Genomic DNA, 18015 nt, shown 5'->3' with positions numbered 1-18015 from the left:
TGCTGAAATACTTCTCTGTGTCTCTGGTTCCTTATATGTGAAATGCAAATAATAATAGCATCTAAGCTTGTCAGGGTTGTTATGAGAAGTGACTGAGTGTATGTGCATACATATACAAACACAGTGATTAGAATATTGCCTGGTATGCAGTAACTGCTATATGTTTGCTATTGTTATAAACATAGAGCGAGTTTATAAATCTTTCCCTCCTTGTCTCCTACTAGTTCATATAGCAGAGCTTGCTATTCAAATATTGTATTGTTTTGTGACTTTTTCAACATATTCCTACTTTAATTAGCTATGTACGATTTAGTTAATCAAGGTACAATTCTTTTTAAAGTACTTCTGATGACACGCCAGACACAATATCTAAAAGAAAAAAGAAAAAGAAAACTCTAAAGTAATTTTCAGATAGAAGAACAAAGCTGGAGGCATCACATTCCCTGATTTCAAACTATATTACAAAGCTATAGTAATTAAAACAGACACATGGATCAATGGGATGAAATAGAGCCCAGAGATAAACCCATCCATGTACAATCAATTAATTTACAACAAAAGAGCCAAGAATATACAATGGGAAAAGGACTGTCTCTTCAATCAAGGTGTTGGGAAAACTGAACAGCCACATGCAAAAAAAATGAAAATGGACCTCTATCCTTACACTATATGCAAAAATTAATTCAAAATGAATTAAAAATCTGAACATTAAGACCTGAAACCATAAAACTCCTAGAAGAAAATACAGGCACTAAGCTCCTTGATACATCTTGGTGACAATTTTTTAAAAATCTGGCACCAAAAGGAAAAGTAACAAAAGCAAAAATAAAGAAGTAGGACTATATCAAATGAAAAGCTTCTGCAGAGCAAAGGAAACCATTAATAAAATGAAAAAGGAACCTACTGAATGGGAGAAAATATTTGCAAATCACATATTTGATAAGGTGCCAATATCCAAAATATATAAAAAGCTCAAATAACTCAACAACAACAACAAAAACTCCAAATACTCAGATTACAAAATGGGCAGAGAATTTGAGTAGATATTTTATACAGATGGCCAACAGGTACATGACAAGATACTTAACCTCATTAATCATCAGAGAAATGCAAATAAAAAACCACACTGAGATATACCTCATACCCATCAACATTATTATTATCAAAAAGACTAGAAATAACACATGTAGGTGAGAAAGTGGAGAAAGGAATCTCTAGTGTGGCATTGGCAGAAATGTAATTTAGTGCACACCATGGAAAACAGTATGGAGGTTCCTCAAAAAGTTAAAATTAGAACTATCACATGATCTATTCAATTCCATTTCTGGGCATTTATCTGAAAAAAGTGAAAACACTAACTCTAAAATATATATGAACTACTACATTCACTGTAGCATCCACAATATTCAAGCTATGGAAACATCTAAGTATCTATCAATAAATAAATGGATAAAGAAATTGTGATATATATGACAGAATATTATTCATCAAGAAAAAATGAAATCTTGCCTTTAATGAAACATGGGCGGCATTATGTTAAGTGAAAGAGGTCAGACAAAGACAAATACCATATGATATCTCTTGTAAGTGGAATCTAGATACATATGTGTGTGTGTGCATGTGTGTATTTCCAAGCTGACAGATATAAAGAATAAAACCATCAATATAGATCACATCACAACACTACAGAAGTCTCTAATCTCCTGCAACAGTGCTTCTCAAACCTGAATATGAAAGAAATCACCTGGGGATCTTGTTAAAATGGAGTCTAATTCAGCATCTAGGGCAGGGCCTGAGATTCTGCATTTATAACAAGCTTCTTAGATGGTACCAATGCAGCTGGTTCAAGGACAACGCTATTGGGGGTCATGAACAAGCTTTAAGGAGTTCTGGAATCACACAGCATCACATACACCGTTTTCTACGACTGTGCATATGTGGATTAGTTTCTAAGAAAAGGACCTACATACAGTTCTTACCATCTTCTCAGGAGCAGGGGTGCAAGTAGGAGAAGGGGAAAGGTAGACAGTAGAAAGTCTCTACTGTCTGTGGGAGAGGGGAAAAGGCAAAAACCAGTTTCACAGCTAACTGAAAAGAAATCATCATATTATAAACAGGAAAGATGATTTGTAAAGGCAACTATTTTACATATGTATGACAGACAATTATAACTTTTAAGACTAAGCTGAGGAATTAGACATTTCTATATTATAAACAACTATACTGTAGAAAGTTAAACCTGAGAAGACTAAATTGAAGAATCTTTAAATTCCAGAATAAAAAGACCAAGATAAAAAAACTAAGGGACAAAAAAGAAAGCCAGGACACACACAGAAAATATTTTTGAGAGCACATTACTTATAACTTTAAAGCAAATATGGAAATAGAGTTGAAATGATAATATTCTAGGCAGTGGCACCCCACTCCAGTACTCTTGCCTGGAAAATCCCATGGACGGAGGAGCCTCATAGGCTGCAGTCCATGGGGTCGCTAAGAGTTGGACACGACTGAGCGACTTCATTTTCACTCTTTACTTTCATGCATTGGAGAAGGAAATGGCAACCCACTCCAGTGTGCTTGCCTGGAGAATCCCAGGGACGGGGGAGCCTGATGGGCTGCCGTCTATGGGGTCGCACAGAGTCGGACATGACTGAAGCGACTTAGCAGCAGTAGCAGCAGCAGGAAAATATGACCTAGTATTTTTAACAAAATTGACTCAAAGAGGTAGGAATTGAAAAAATATATTCTCCAGAAGTACCATGCCCTTATAATTGCAGAGTACAGTTCTAAAAAGAACTTATAAAAAAACCATAACTTCTATTATTTTAAATTCTGTTGTAGCTAGACCCCTACTTAGGTCAGGGAAACAAAAGAATAATTTTTTTAAAAAATAAACAAAATAAATAAAAAGTGGGAAATAAATTATGTATCTTAATTTGAATTCTCTGTAACACATCCACATACTTCAATCACATTAAGCACTCAGTTTTTTGTTGTAACGCAGTGGGAAAAGTAATGTGGAGCTGAATCCTCTTCAGACTGAATTTATGCAATTTTACCTACACTCACTCACATTTTTCACATGGCCTCTAAATACAACCATTTCATCTGGTGCTCAAAAAATTTCTGTACCAGTGCCAGAGAGAAAACTGGATGTTTGGACTTAAGGAAAGTAAGCTACTGAGCACTGAATATTGTGAAACATGTATGCTATGCCTGAAGATGATTTCAGGGAGTTTTTGAAGACCTGCGCTTTAGCCTTACTCACTGGCATTAGAGCCCAAAGTCTGTGCAGTGATTACACTAGAGCAGCACAACCAGGAGGCTCTCATTCCATCCTCCACCCTCGGTGCCAGCGTGGATACTCTTACATACAAGTAATCGTGTGCGGGACACCACAAGGTCATGGCTTACACAGTTCTGGGGCCACATTTTGGTTAATTCTATGGCTGTTACCTTCTGAGCAAATAAGTCTGGTCTTAAAGTATAATCATCCCCCACAGACTAGAAGTGCCCCTCTGGCAGAACACAGTGGTCCTATCCCTGGATTTGAGCTCAGTCTTCATTCAGCATCTCCATTTTATTCCACAGACCCCACCTTCGGGTGGACTTCTTCTTGTGGAACCAGTCCATCTCCACCAAAGTATCTTACTTGCTTCTTTGGTCATAAGGCTCATTCCTAAGAAGAGGCTGACCTCTCACAGGTTCATCTCTATTACCTTGCTTAGTGAAACAAAAGTCTATCTGCACTAGGAATGAAAACATTTCTCTTGTCAGAACAATGCTTTCTTATTGTAACTGTAGCTATACAGGTCCTAAACTCTTCCTCTTCCTCCCTAACTGCAACTGAAACACTACACTGTTCCTGACAGCTGAAATCAGTTTTAAAAGGTGTAATCTGTTATAAGTGGATCTAGAAGAATAGATTAACAGATGTGAAAAAATGAAATAATGACCAGAGGAGAAAGTCAGCTTACAAGAGAAAGAAAAGCGGTGGAGGGAGTTAGAAAGTTTGCAGTAACTATAAACTGACATCATAGATACAAACACAAAGCCTTCAAAAATTAGTAAACGTATTCCAGCAGATTAAAAGATAATCTATCATTACCAACTTGTCCTGGTCTATCTCATAAATGCAAAAGGAGTTCAACGCTGAACTACCTGAACCTCAGTAGTTCACATGAATGTAATTTACTCCATTCATGGATAAACAAATTCATTTATTCAACAAGTACTGTCCTGTATTATGTTAGGTATAATTTCTGGCCCTCATAAATAACTTATGATCATTTCAGAAGTAATAACTCTTCAGTGTCAAAATTAAATGTCTATTCCCAGAAACTTATTTCATACAGGAACTCATGTAGTAGCTTCAATTTGATTGAGAGTTGATCAAAAACCTATAGCAAACATCACACTTGAAACTTTATGTTTATTACAACTAGAGCAATAAATATATATGGCTAGATGTGTGTGTGCATGCTCAACTGCTTCAGTCGTGCCCGACTCTTTGTGATGCTATGGACTATATCCTGCCAGGCTCCTCTGTCCATGAGGATTCTCCAGGCAAGCATACTGGAGTGGGTTGCTATCACCTCCTCCAGGGGATCTTCCCAACCCAGGGATCGAACCAAGTCTCTTATGTCTCCTGAACTGTCAGGCAGGTTCTTTACCACTAGCACCACCTGGAAAGACCATATGGCTAGATATGTACTGACAGGAATTGTGAACTTTTTAATTAGTTAGTGGTATTGGGCCTAAGATTTTTACCGAATTTTGTTTTTGGAAGCCTCCACATCTTAGAGATGCATACTGAAATATTATTGAGACTTCACATTCATATCTTAGAGATACATACTGAAATATTATTAAGACTAGATATTTGGGATCTGCTTCAAAATCATTTGGGTTTAGGGAGTAGGTGGAGGAGAGCATAAAACAAGACTGGCCATATAATGATCATTTGCTGAAGCTGGATGTTGGGTATATCAGGTTAATTATACTAGTGTTCTACTTTTGAATACATATGAAATTTTTCAGAGTTCCAAAATTGTTTTTAAATATCAAACACACAATGGGGGGGAAATCAAACAAAAAAGAACAAAAACTAAATGCAAACACTAAAGATAATCTACCTTACCAGAAAATCATCTATGGATATTATTATATAGCATTACTCTATTTTTTTAAGATATTACTTAATTACTTTTATTGGAAATATACCTACAAAAATGTACTAATTGCAAGTTTATAGCTCCATGAGTTATGACCTAAAAAACTTGCATCTGTGTAAACCACCACTTAGGTCAAGAAATAAATTTAGGCAGCCCCCAGAAGCTTCCTTGGTACCCATCTCAATCACTACCCACCTCTGCCCCACTCCAAGAGGCAACTACTCTCCTACATTAGTCTAACTTCTAACATTGCAATCATACAGGAGCCATAATCATGTGTTTAACTTCTTTTAATCAACATGTGAAATTAACCGACCCTACCTGCAGCAGTGGTTTGATTCTTTTCCTTCTTTTTAAAACTTTTGTTTTTTTCTATTTGTTCTTGTAATGAGAGCAAGCTGTTCTCAAAGTGCAGTCAGTGGACTCTTGGAAATTTTCAAGACCCTTTCAGAGTTTAACAGAATACAGAGAGTTCACTAATTTGATTTCAGATTCCACGTTGCAACTCAACTTTAAAAAGCTACTACTTCTCAAGTCTTGGTGCAGCATCAAATATTCACATTTATCTGAAAAAGCTACTAAAATTCTTCTCACACAGTTATCTATGTGAAGCCAGCTATTCTTCCTATACCTCAAGCAAAACATGTCACAACAGACTGACTGCAGAGGCAGACATGAGAAATCAGCTGTCTTCTATTAAGCCAGACATTATAGTGATTTGCAAAAATGTATAGCAACATCATTCTTATTTAACTTTTTTGGGGGAAATTTTAGTTGTCATTTTATGTATTTTTAAATCGTATGCCACTTAAGGTCACACGTAATGGGGTTTCTTTTTCAAGTTTATCATATTATTTAAAAACATCTATTTCTGTCATATAAAAAACATTCTTTGAGTCCCTCAGTAATTGTGGAGCCCTCAGGTGAGAGTGGAGGACATCCCTGGTGGCGCAGACAGGAAAGCGTCTGCCTACAATGTGGGAGATCTGGGTTTGATCCCTGGGTTGGGAAGATCCTCTGGAGAAGGAAATAGCACCCCACTCACTGCAGTACTCTTGCCTGGAAAATCCCATGGATGGAGGAGCCCGGTAAGCTACAGTCCGTGGGGTCACAAAGAGTCAGACACGACTGAGCGACTTTACTTAACAGGTGGGAGTGGGAGCGAAGAGCAGTGGCAGCAGGGACATCACCCCTGCCCACCCCATGTAAAAAAATAAAATAATTGTGGAGCCCCAAGTCCCAGAAGTTTAAACTGCTGGTGTACAGTTTTCCCTTATGTGAATATACTGCACACCATAACTTATTCATCCATTCTACTGCTGACGGACATATGGGCTGTTTCTAGTCTGGAATTAAAGCAAGTAAGGATGCTATGAATATCCTCGAACATGTCTTCTGATGCACGTGACATCCTTGAATCTATTGAGTTTGTATCAGGAGCGGAACTGCTGGATCACAGGGCTTGTTTATAACGGATACTGTTTTCAAAGTGGCTATTAAGCATTTGAATATGGTTAATCTAATTGACATGAACTATAAGAATAAAATTTACACTAGATTGTAAAGACTTAGTATGAAAAACATAATGCAGAATATCTCATTAATAATTTTATATCAATTACACATCAAAATATTTTAGATCTATTAAATACATTATTAACACTAATCTCACCTTTTTTTTCTACTGTTGATGCTAGAAAGTTTAAAACCATGTGTATGACTTACACTTGAAGCTCACATGATACATCTGTTAGGCAGCGCTGCTCCAGGGGGAGAAGTAAAACAGGAAAATATCAAATTTGCATATATTAAGAACAATCTGAGAAGCTTAGGTAACGGGCACCTAGTCTGGAGCAACCAGGAGAGATCTCCCAAAGGAGATAACATCAAAAAGCAAGCCGAAGGATAGCAGTAGTCCACGTGGAGAAGAAAGTGGCGGAGGAAGGCAGATAAAACCAGGCAAAGAGCAGTGTGTGCAAAGGCCAGGAGACAGAGACCCGTGTTCAGCGTGTGCTCAGTGTAGCACAGCAGGAACACGGTGGTGGGGAGGGGCGTGGTGGAGGAAGTGACAGGAGACACGAAAGGGAGAATCTGCTAGATCCTGAAGGGCCTAGTGATGCTTCTATTTTAAGAAAAGGGAACTACTAGTAGGTTTTAAGCAAGAAAGTTATGTAATCATATCCTCAATATAGTGGCTGCTCTGTGTGATATGAGTGAATCAGGATAAGACTCAAGACTAGCTGGGACTGTAACAATAACGGAGATTAAACAATAACGGGTCTCTATGTGAAGAGAACAGCAGTAAAGAGATGTGAACCTTAGGCAAAATCACTGTTCTCAAAGCTTCAGTTTCTTCTAATAATACCCACTTCAGAGTTATTTTGAGGATTTAAATGAGGCATCTTTTTGCAAAGGACTTCTGTATTCTAACTCTCTGTAAAAGGTTTTGGTGTCATTGGAACAGGCAATAATAAATCCAAGAATCTGAATTCTATTTCAGAATATGCCAGACAAAAAGATTCATGTCTTCTCCAACTTACTAAAACTTAAAAGATAGCTTAACCATCAATGAAATTAAGTCAGATAATTACATTTGAATGGTACATTCCAACTATGACACATCCTACTGTGCTCCACTTAACATGAAAAGATTAGCACCATGTCCCAGCTCTAAAAACTGAAATGGAAGTGTTTTCAAGGTAAGTATCAAGTTACTTTTATGCAGTGGTAAAAGCATGAATGCACAACAATTTCATGTCTTCACCAAAGTAACACTAGCAGGGAAATGAGTTATCAAATATTCAAGAAGAAGAAAACTACTTGGTCTCAGTTATTGAATATTCAAGAACTAAAAAACTATTCAGTAGGTTTCATTTATTTTGAAGTTGTGGGACCTTCTAAAGTTATATCTTCTGCAAATAAACTATTCAGTCTAGGGCAGGGAAGGTAAAAGGTAATTTTATTTTCCCAAAAACTCCGAACTTATCTGATCCACCAATGTATTCTTGACTCTCCTAAGATAAACAACAATCTTTAATTGATCACTTAGTAGAAAGTGTTTAACTTGGGCAAAAAGACCTTGAAATCTAACATTTGTTCTACCCTTTATTTTCTGCCTGAAACACTTTTAAAACACTGTAGGAAGTTTTGTTCTGTACTTACTTCATCAACAAAAATGACACTCCTTAGAACTGAGTTCTCCATAAAAGACTTCTTGAGCCTCTCCCCTTTTAACTTTAATCTAAGCCCACTCCCAGGGTCAGTGTTGCACAACTTTTCACAATATACCTTCTTGCACTGGATGTTTTTAGCCTTCTCTTTTCTAGATTAAAAAACAGAAACTTAACTTCCTAGGGTCTACACTGACACTGATTTACTGAATCATGGAAACAGAAATGACCCTCAACCTCTCAGCTCTTTTCTTCACTCTCACCGGATGATCTCATGTTCTGTTAATTCTCCATCACCCTACCTCCAAACCTATGGATCCCTTCCCTCTTTCGGCAAGAGAGAAAGTACCCCTTTCTTCCCTATCAAAAGGCAATCCATACTCTTCCTTCTATCCACCGCTACCACCTCAGTCCAAGCTCCTGTGTCTCTCAGCCAAAACCTATCATCCTACCTCTGCCCTTGCCTGCTGCTGCTGCTAATTCGCTTCAGTCGTGTCCAACTCTGTGCGACCCCATAGACAGCAGCCCATCAGGTTCCCCCGTCCCTGGGATTCTCCAGGCAAGAACACTGGAGTGGGTTGCCATTTCCTTCTCCAATGCATGAAAGTGAAAAGTGAAAGTGAAGTCGCTCAGTCATGTCCGACTCTTAGTGACCTCATGGACAGCAGCCTACCAGGTTCCTCGTCCATGGGATTTTCCAGCCAAGAGTACTGGAGTGGGTTGCCATTGCCTTCTCCTACTTCTCAACAATTCACACAGCGGCAAAGGTGACTGCTTCAAAACACAAATCACATTATGTCACTTAAACTGTGTCAATAAGTTACACTTAAAACAAGCCCAAACTCTCTATGTTGGTTTCCAACACCCTGAGCTCCCGCCTGAGAGTCTAGACTCACCTCATCACCCTTACGACCATTGTGTTCCAGCTACTGGTTTTATTTCTTTACCTGCAACACACCAGCTCTTCCACATCAGCTCTTTTCCAGGTCTGGACCTTTATGGGTTGTTTCCCTGTGCAAAGCTCTCCTATCCCAATCATAACATGGTTAGCTATCCTTCAGGTCTCCTATTCTCTACAATGATGCCTTCCTCTAACTACTCTGTGTGTTATTCACTGTCTCTGACCCTTGTTTGTTTTTGTTAAAGAGCACACAAGTTATTCACCAGACTATAAGCTCTACGAGGGCAGAAACCATGTTCACCAGGTTGTCATGTGTTACATATTGCAAGTAAGTACTCCAGAAATATTTGCTAAATGAATGAGTGAGTGAAGAGAGAGACAGGATTAAGCTTTAGTCTCAGTTCTATTGTTTCCTAGTGGTATGAGCTTAGACAAGGCACAACTTCTCTGAGATTCTACTTAAAAAAAAAAAAGAAATAATACCTTGTAGGATATCTAAATGAGACCTAATGAAGACTAACGGGCACTGAATGAAGACCAAGCACAGTATCTGAACTTAATTTAGTAGACGTTAGTTTCCTTCCCTTCCTTCTATACTTTGGAGATGAAGAATTCCCTAAGCTAATTCTGTATTGACACTAAAGAGACAGACAGACAGACCTATCTATCTACATATACATCTACTGTAGCACCTACTTGAAAAGACTAACGACATGCATTCGAACAGACAGACTGGTAACTGGTATTTGTAGGATCCAGTCTTGCACCTTAGAAAATGAGGGATAAGTAGGATACATCTTACTCACCCCTGTCACAAAGGACAGGGTGGGGTAAGGAGAAAATGAAGAGAAATTAAGAAACTGGAAGGAAAAGTAATCTGAGAAATTGGAAATCATTAATTCAACCTCAACTCCTAAGCTTAGAACAACCTTCATTACCTATAAATACTTGCAGCTCGAACAGGATTAGAACTTATTCTAAAATAAAACATTTTCTATTTAAATCTACATAAATCTCATCTATATTAAATGTATCTTTACCTTTCATTTCCTTTTTACCTTTCATTCTTTTAACTATAATTTCATTGATATGACAAAAGAATAAACAACAAAGAAACCTCAAATACAAAAATGCCTCAGATCAGAGAAACAAAAACAGTATTAAGCAATTAATTTAGTTTTATTCAACATTTTATGTAATCAAGCTTGACTTTCTTAGAAGTAACTGAAATCCAGTTTACATTTTTTTTCTTATGTTCTAGTTATTTCTACAATCTTTCTAAAATTGGAACTTCTCATCTATCCTTAAACTGGAAATTTATAAAATGCTGCAGAAAGTTTCATAAAATTCACTAGGAAAGATTCACCCATTAGACATAAACTGCAAGATATGTTATGTTCCCACAACATCCAGAACAGCAGTGTGTACAGAAAGAACTTATCAGTACAATGAGCTCAAAATCAATTTAAAGGTAACATTTTGTCACAAGTCAGTCAGTATAGGTCAGGAAGAGTTCTCACTGCTCTCAAAAGTTCTAGGAGCAAGTAACTGAAGACAACCACCTACAACTCTTCAAGGCTACCGTAAAATGATATACAAATACAACAAACACTTTAAGTTACATTTTAAGGCTTCACATAGGGCAGAATTTTACAAATTAAGAATTGTATTCGATAAGTGGGTCCAAGCCAGTAAATGAAGGAAGGAAGCAGGACAGAAGGGAGGTAGAATAGACTAGAAAACATCAGCAAGAATCTCAGGTGGTACCAACAAGTATTATTTCATGAACTTTGTTTTGTTCTGGGAGTAATAAAAAAAATGCAATATTTTAGGTATTTTATGGTTTTATTTTTATTTTAGGTTTGAGTAGGGGGAAATAAAGATTAGAAAACATTGATCTGGGAAACAAACAGAAATGGAAAAGGAAAAGTTATGGAACCGCCAGTTACCAAATTATGGTTAGCTTGTATTGACCAGGAGACAGACAGGGAAACCTCCATGCATTCTAACAGTCAGATGTCCCCATGTGATATATGGAGAAAATACCTTCCCCCCTTACAGCCAGCCTAACACAGTAAAAAGCCGACTCACTGGAAAAGACTCTGAAGCTGGGAAAGATAGAAAGCAGAAGAGGGAGACAGAGGATTAGACGGTTGGATGGCATCACCAATTCAATGCACATGAGTTTGAGCAAATCTGGGAGATAGTAAAGGACAGGGAAGCCTGGCATGCTGCAGTCCATGGGGTTGCAAAGAGTCTGACACGACTGAGCGACTGAACAACACAGTACCCAGCAAAGCTCACAGCTGCCCTCACTAACTGTTCTTATTCCTACAAACTTCCAACGGCAGAGGTCAACCTTTACCTTCCCCTGCCAGGAACATTCAGTGCAGTTAAGATACAGCAGCTCGTGAAGATAATTATCGGTCTTTGAACAACTACTCCTATAAAACATTAACTGTATTCCATATCATAATCAAGAGTTTCAAATGAGGCGCGGGCATTCAGAAAAGTAACTTGGAAGGAAAACAGTCACACTATTCCACTAAAACAGTCACATTTAATAGTTACAGGGTCCATGAAGTTGGTCATGTGAAGAGACTAAACACCAAAATACAGATAATTTTTTAAGGCATTTGAAATGTTTCAAAGATTCATGGCACAACCTGGAGCCATTTACGACTACATTTTAATAGACAAGAGTCACTCTGTGAAGGGCTAGTATTGGAACTGCCCCAATAGCCAATCCACCTGTATTCCACCCCTCCCACACACACACTGGGTCTAAGTTAAGCGTTACTCCAAATATTCAGTTGCATTAACAGAGGTTTCTCATTATTTTTGAAGCCACTTTTTGGAAAACACATGTTTTGATGTAGATAAGGGACAGCTCCATAAACTACAGGGTGTATTTGTTCCATAGGCTCAGAACAGGTACTTCTCAGGATGCATCCACTACTTGTCACAACTATTGGACACACAAAACCTCACTACTATATGAACACACACCCCCTCCCACACTACTCTTCCAGCTTTTTTCTTCTAATACAAATCCACAGAGGACTGAAGAGACCGAAGAGGACAAAAAGTGCAGCAATAAAGAGATTTTCCCCAACTGCAATGAAGGAGTGAAGGGCTCCTTTAATTTCTGCTCACAGTTTAATGTTCCGCCTGGCTCACTACCTCCTTTTTCTTTATACTTTGAAACTTGCTGTCTAGCTTGGTATATCCACCCTTCACATAATCACTCGCTAGTTTTATAATCTGATGCCACATTGTTGGAAAAAGGAGTTTCAGTCTTTGCCTACTAACAATTTCTCACTAAACACAAATTCCCCAAACATTAATATCTGATAAGCACCTACTAGAAAGTCATTCTTGTGCACCAAGACAAAATTATGGGGTTCACAGCCTCTTATCCCCAGAGGCCAAAAGACTTTTAGTTCAAACACTAATGGCATAGCTTTTAATGAAAGCAGAGCTAAGAGAACCTGTTTGTTTATCCATTCTGATCAGACAACACTGACTCAATTCTGATTACAGTAGAGGACAAAGCTGGACACTCTTAATCACACTAAAGATGCCTCTCTCTTTCTTCTCTCTCCTAGACCATTACACCAAAGCTAGTGCAGAACTACACCCACCTTCAGGCTAGAAGAAACACATAATAGCTTATTGATCTCTGGTGTAGACCCAAGCCCACAAGTTACCAGGCAAGTAGGGATCACAGCCACTTGATGCAACTAACAATCAAAAGTTTTGCACTGGGTTTTCTGGTCACAAATAAGCACACCATTGGCAATGACCACATCAAATGTGGACCAACTCCCCCCAAATAAAAATAATAATATATTAATCAGCTCAGGGAGCAGTAATGCATTGTGAACCGTACAGGAAAACTACAATTTCTTGGTTGTCAGTAAAGGTCCATTTCAGTTCACTAAATTCTTCATTTCCTGTAATTTCTCAGGTGTTTAAAAGTTACGGTCACATTCAATCCTATAGATAAGTGCTTTCAAAAGAGATAATGCTCCCTTGTAAATTACATGGGTGGAATTAAGCGTTTGCGGCAATTTTTAGAAGTAAAATTTACCTAAGAATGGCAACTTCCAATTATTTCCCTCTGAAGAAATCAAACCACAACTCCCAAAAGTAAAGGTTAACGGTGTTCTCTGAAACAACGATTCAGTGTTTTTTTTAACTGAAGGAACTAAGAACAGTCAAGTCAGAAGTGGAACTCAAAGTCTATCAAGCAATGACTTCTTTCCAGTGAATTCCATGTAGCTCTTGTTCTGACCCCTGTGTAATACATAAAGCTTGGTCCTCGTTCATAGCCTCAGCCTTCTCTTAACCTCAAAGGCATATATACGTAATAACAACCCACCGACTGGAATAAAGCCACAGTGACAACATTAGCGGACAATGATGGGTGAGACAACAAACGAACCGGGAGTCAGCACAGACAAGTACGCCCCAAGAGGGAGAGACTGAGGGAGGGCTGGAAACGATTTTCTGGCCTTCTCCCGCGCGTTGCTCCAGAGTAAGGGGTAGGATCTTGCATGCCGGGGGATCAGCAGAGCCTCGGCCCCCGAGGTGCAGGGATAGGAAGAAAATAGCGGTCTGCTTCACCAGCGAGTTGGGGAAGGCGGGGAGTCGGTGCGGTGGGAATTCCGCTGCGGACAGAACTTCCTCGGCCCGGGAGGGTCGAGGGGGGCTGGACCGTCCCGGCCGGCGGCGGGGGGCGACCTCCCTTTCTCTCTCCCCCACACCGTACATCTTTGTCGTGTGTGGAGTGTGCAAGGGGCGACGAGTTCCCAAGGAGCCGGCCTCCGGGGCCCTCCAGCCCGGATTGGGAAGTCTGCTCGCCACCCTCGAGCTTCTCGAGGGGTTGGGGGGCTCCCCCCAGCTCCGGGGACGCGCAAGCCGCTCTCCAACACCCCCGAGGGTCTGGAGGCGGACGAGCCGACCCACAGCATCTCCGTGTCGGGGGGGACACCTCTGCCGCTGCACCCACCCCTCGCCGGGTCTTTTGTCCCGCTGGCAGCCGGGGTCTCTAGCCGGCTCCTCGGAGAGCCCCTGTCCTGGAGGCCTCGGGGCTCCGGGTCGCCCCAGCTTTGTTTTTTTTTTTTTGTCAGCGGGGTTGCGGGGGGGCGCGGGAACGCGGACACATACCGTACACCCCGGCGAGGAAAAGCAAGACCAGCGCAGACCTCCACCGCGGAGACTCTTTTGTGTTCCAGCGACGGGCCATAACCACGGCAGATGGAGGGAGCGAGGAGGAGGAGGAGGAGGAGGAGGAGCCGGGGCCAGAAGCCGCCGCCGCCGCCGAGCCCCCGGCGGCTCCCTGCGCTCTCCGCGGCGGCGGGAGGGGGAGGGGCCGGGCCGCCGCCGCCGCCCGCGCGCGCTCCCTCCCTCCGGCCCCCTCCTCAGCAGCTCGCCGGCTCCCCCCGCCCCACCCTCCCGGGGTCCGCGCGAGAGCCCTCCGCCTCCGCGGGACAGCCCTCCCGGGGGCAGGGGTAGCCGGCACCGGAGCGAGGCGAGGCGAGGCGAGCGGGCGGCAGACGCGGGACTCCGGCCTCGCCTCACGCCGCACAGGCTGCCCGGCGCCCGCCGCCACCCGCCAGACAGCGCGAGCCGGCACCCGCGCCCATCCGTGCGATCGGCGATCCCCTGGCCCGCCTGCCTTGCTCCCCGCCCCCCCCCCCCCGCCGGACTTTCTCCGTCTCCGGGGCCGCGTTCCCCGCGACGGGAGCCGGAGGAGCAAGGCAGCGCCAATCGATGAGTGAGCGCGAGAACGCCGGCCGCCAGGTTTTCCCGGCTGGGGGGAAGGAGTTGCGGTGGGGGTTGGCTTCGGAGCTCCGCCGCCGCTTGAGGCCTCGGGGCAGCTTCCCGTGGGGTGGTGTGAGGGCGAGCTGGGAGGCGGAGGGTGGCCGCCTGAGCGAGGAGAGTGGGTGTCCCAGAAGCTGGGAACTTGCGAGTTGCTCTTCCCTACCCCTCCCTACTTCCACTTAATACCGGCGCGAAGCCCGGAGTAGGTGGATGCAGGTTAGTGCTGCGGGTCGCTGTGGATGCTGCCGGGGACCTGGGGCCGGACGCCCACGCTCAAGGTGCCCGGGAATGAGCTAGGCAAGGCTGGAGTGCCGAACACTTCCAAACTGGCTTGGAAGCGGTGTGACCATCCCGCGGGGGAGTTGGAGCTGGCCTGGGATGCTCAGCCTGAGTCGACCTTGGGGGCCGGGAAGTGGGAGAGGGATTCACTAAGCAATCCGTCATTTCCTTGAGCATCTTCCCCCATCCCAACAAGTGTGACTGCATCACCGTAGCACTTTCCAAATACATTTGTTGTGACTCTGGCACGTCAGACCTCCCGCCTGGTATTTTTCAAGTGTTTGTCTACACGTCTTATCTCCCTTAGTAGATTATCACTGGCCTTTACACGCACTCCCCGGGCTGTTGAAGGAAGACCTACCATGCTCTGTGCTGTCCAGTTGACACTGATTATCTTTTTAATCCCTAACAACCTTGTGAGATAAGTTTTATTATACATATTTCATAGATAAGAAAACGCGACTCAGGTTAAATTATCCAAAAGAGTGTAACAAACGAATGCTTTGAAACAGTATTTCTCATCCCAGATTCAAGGCTGCTTCCTCTCTGCTGCAACGTACTCTAGCACAATGCTTAGTGAATAGCAGGTAAATATTAAGATTTAAGAAGAATTTCTCTGAAGGGATATTTACTCTTTCTGTCCCCTACCGTTTTGACCCCTTTTAGATTTTTTTTTTCCTGGAAATGGTATTCCAAACGGTGAGAAAATTTATGCAAGACCCAGTAATAACAAATCTTGTATTTGGCAAAGCAAACACAATCTCTATCTCAAAAAATGTTTTGCACTCTTGCTGGAGAAAAATGGAGCAGCTTCAGTGTTCATTTAACAACCAGCAATTGTCTTTCCTAGTTTTAGGAGTGGAGACTCCACTGGCTTGATTCTTGAGATCTCTTTCCAGCAATTGTGATGCAGACTGCTGTGTTTAGAACAGGTCACAAACAAAATGAAGAGACTGCAGGGTACTGCCTCTCTGCCCTTTTCCTCCCAGTCAAGGAATCCTATCTCCCAGACAAGACTCACAATGCTCTCCTCCTTAACTCTTCCCTTGGCCCCCTCTCACCTTTGTACTTTCTCAGCCTCCCACCCCCACCCCCCAGACCTGTCTTCTGACAGGTACCAATTTCTCAAACCTTTTGGTCTCAGGGACCCGTGTGTGTGTGTGTCCATGGACTATTCAGTCAGGCTACCTGCCTATAGAATTCTCCAGACAGGAATACTGGAGTGGGTTGCCATTTCTTTCTCCAGGGGATCATCCTGATCCTGGGATTGAACCTGTGTCTCCTGCATTGCAGATGGATTCTTTACCATCTGATCCACCAGGGAAGCCCCAGGTCCCCTTTAAAAACACTTAAAATTTGCTGAAAACTCCAAAGAGCTTTTGTTTAGGTGCATCACATCTACTGATACTTCAGTTCAGTTCAGTCTCTCAGTTGTGTCTGACTCTTTGGTGACCCCATGGACTGCAGCATGCCAGGCCTCCCTGTCCATCGCCAACTCCCGGAGCTTACTCAAACTCATGTCCATTGAGTTGGTGATGCCATCTCATCCTCTGTCATCCCCTTCTTCTGCCTTCAATCTTTCCCAGCATCAGGGTCTTTTCAAATGAGTCAGCTCTTCGCATCAGGTGGCCAAGTGTTGGAGTTTCAATATCAGTCCTTCCTATGAATATTCAGGACTGATCTCCTTTAGAATTGGACTGGTTGGATCTCCTTGCAGTCCATGGGACTCTCAAGAGTCTTCTCCAACACCACAGTTCAAAAACATCAATTCTTTGGTGCTCAGCTTTATATAAGTCCAACTTTCACATTCATACATGGCTACTGGAAAAACCAAAGCTTTGACTAGACAAACCTTTGTTGGCAAAGTAATGTCTCTGCTTTTGAATATGCTGTCTATGTTGGTCATAACTTTCCTTCCAAGGAGTAAGCATCTTTTAATTTCATGGCTGCAATCACCATCTGCAGTGATTTTGGAGCCCAAAAAAATAAAGTCTGCCACTGTTTCCACTGTTTCCCCATCTACTTGCTGTGAAGTGATAGGACCAGATGCCATGATCTTAGTTTTCTGAATGTTGAGTTTTAAGCCAACTTTTTCACTCTCCTCTTTCACTTTCATCAAGAGGCTCTTTAGTTCTTTACTTTGTGCCATAAGGGTGGTGTCATCTGCATATCGGAGGTTATTGGTATTTCTCCTGGCAATCTTAATTCCAGCTTGTGCTTCATCCAGCCCAGTGTTTCTCATGATGTCCTCTGCATATAAATTAAATATATTTACCATTTCAAAATTAAAACCATTTTAAAATATGTATGCTGCTGCTGCTAAATCACATCAGTCATGTCCAACTCTGTGTAACCTCAGAGACGGCAGCCCACCAGGCTCCCCCGTCCCTGGGATTCTCCTGACAAGAACACTGGAGTGGGTTGCCATTTCCTTCTCCAATGCATGAAAGTGAAAAGTCAAAGTGAAGTCGCTCAGTTGTGCCTGACTTCGCGACCCCATGGACTGCAGCCTACCAGGCTCCTCCGCCCATGGGATTTTGCAGGCTAGAGTACTGGAATGGGGTGCCGTTCGCCTTCTCCTAAAATATGTATAAATTCACTTAAACAGTTTGTTACAGGTTAACTCTTTTCCAGAACAAAATCTTTAGTAAAAAGTATGTCA

At 42.0% G+C, this 18015-nt stretch overlaps 1 protein-coding gene across 3 annotated transcripts in view; it reads right to left on the bottom strand.

The window, feature by feature from the left end:
• LRP12 (LDL receptor related protein 12) overlaps window positions 1-14508 on the bottom strand; it is an 88738-nt gene extending 74230 nt beyond the window's left edge. The window contains exon 1 of one of the 3 annotated variants that reach the window (XM_052651627.1): window positions 14418-14508. In XM_052651627.1, coding sequence (XP_052507587.1) covers window positions 14418-14496 — 79 coding nt within the window. In that variant the 5' untranslated portion in view covers window positions 14497-14508. Of the gene's footprint in view, window positions 1-9017; window positions 9100-14417 lie in introns of those variants that run through there. The other 2 variants (XM_052651626.1, XM_052651628.1) reach the window with 2 other exon arrangements.
• Between the last annotated feature and the right edge of the window lie 3507 nt (window positions 14509-18015).

This window comes from Budorcas taxicolor, chromosome 14 (assembly GCF_023091745.1).
Source record: "Budorcas taxicolor isolate Tak-1 chromosome 14, Takin1.1, whole genome shotgun sequence".
Lineage (NCBI taxonomy): Eukaryota > Metazoa > Chordata > Mammalia > Artiodactyla > Bovidae > Budorcas > Budorcas taxicolor.
This window is presented reverse-complemented; position numbering and strand designations above follow the sequence as displayed.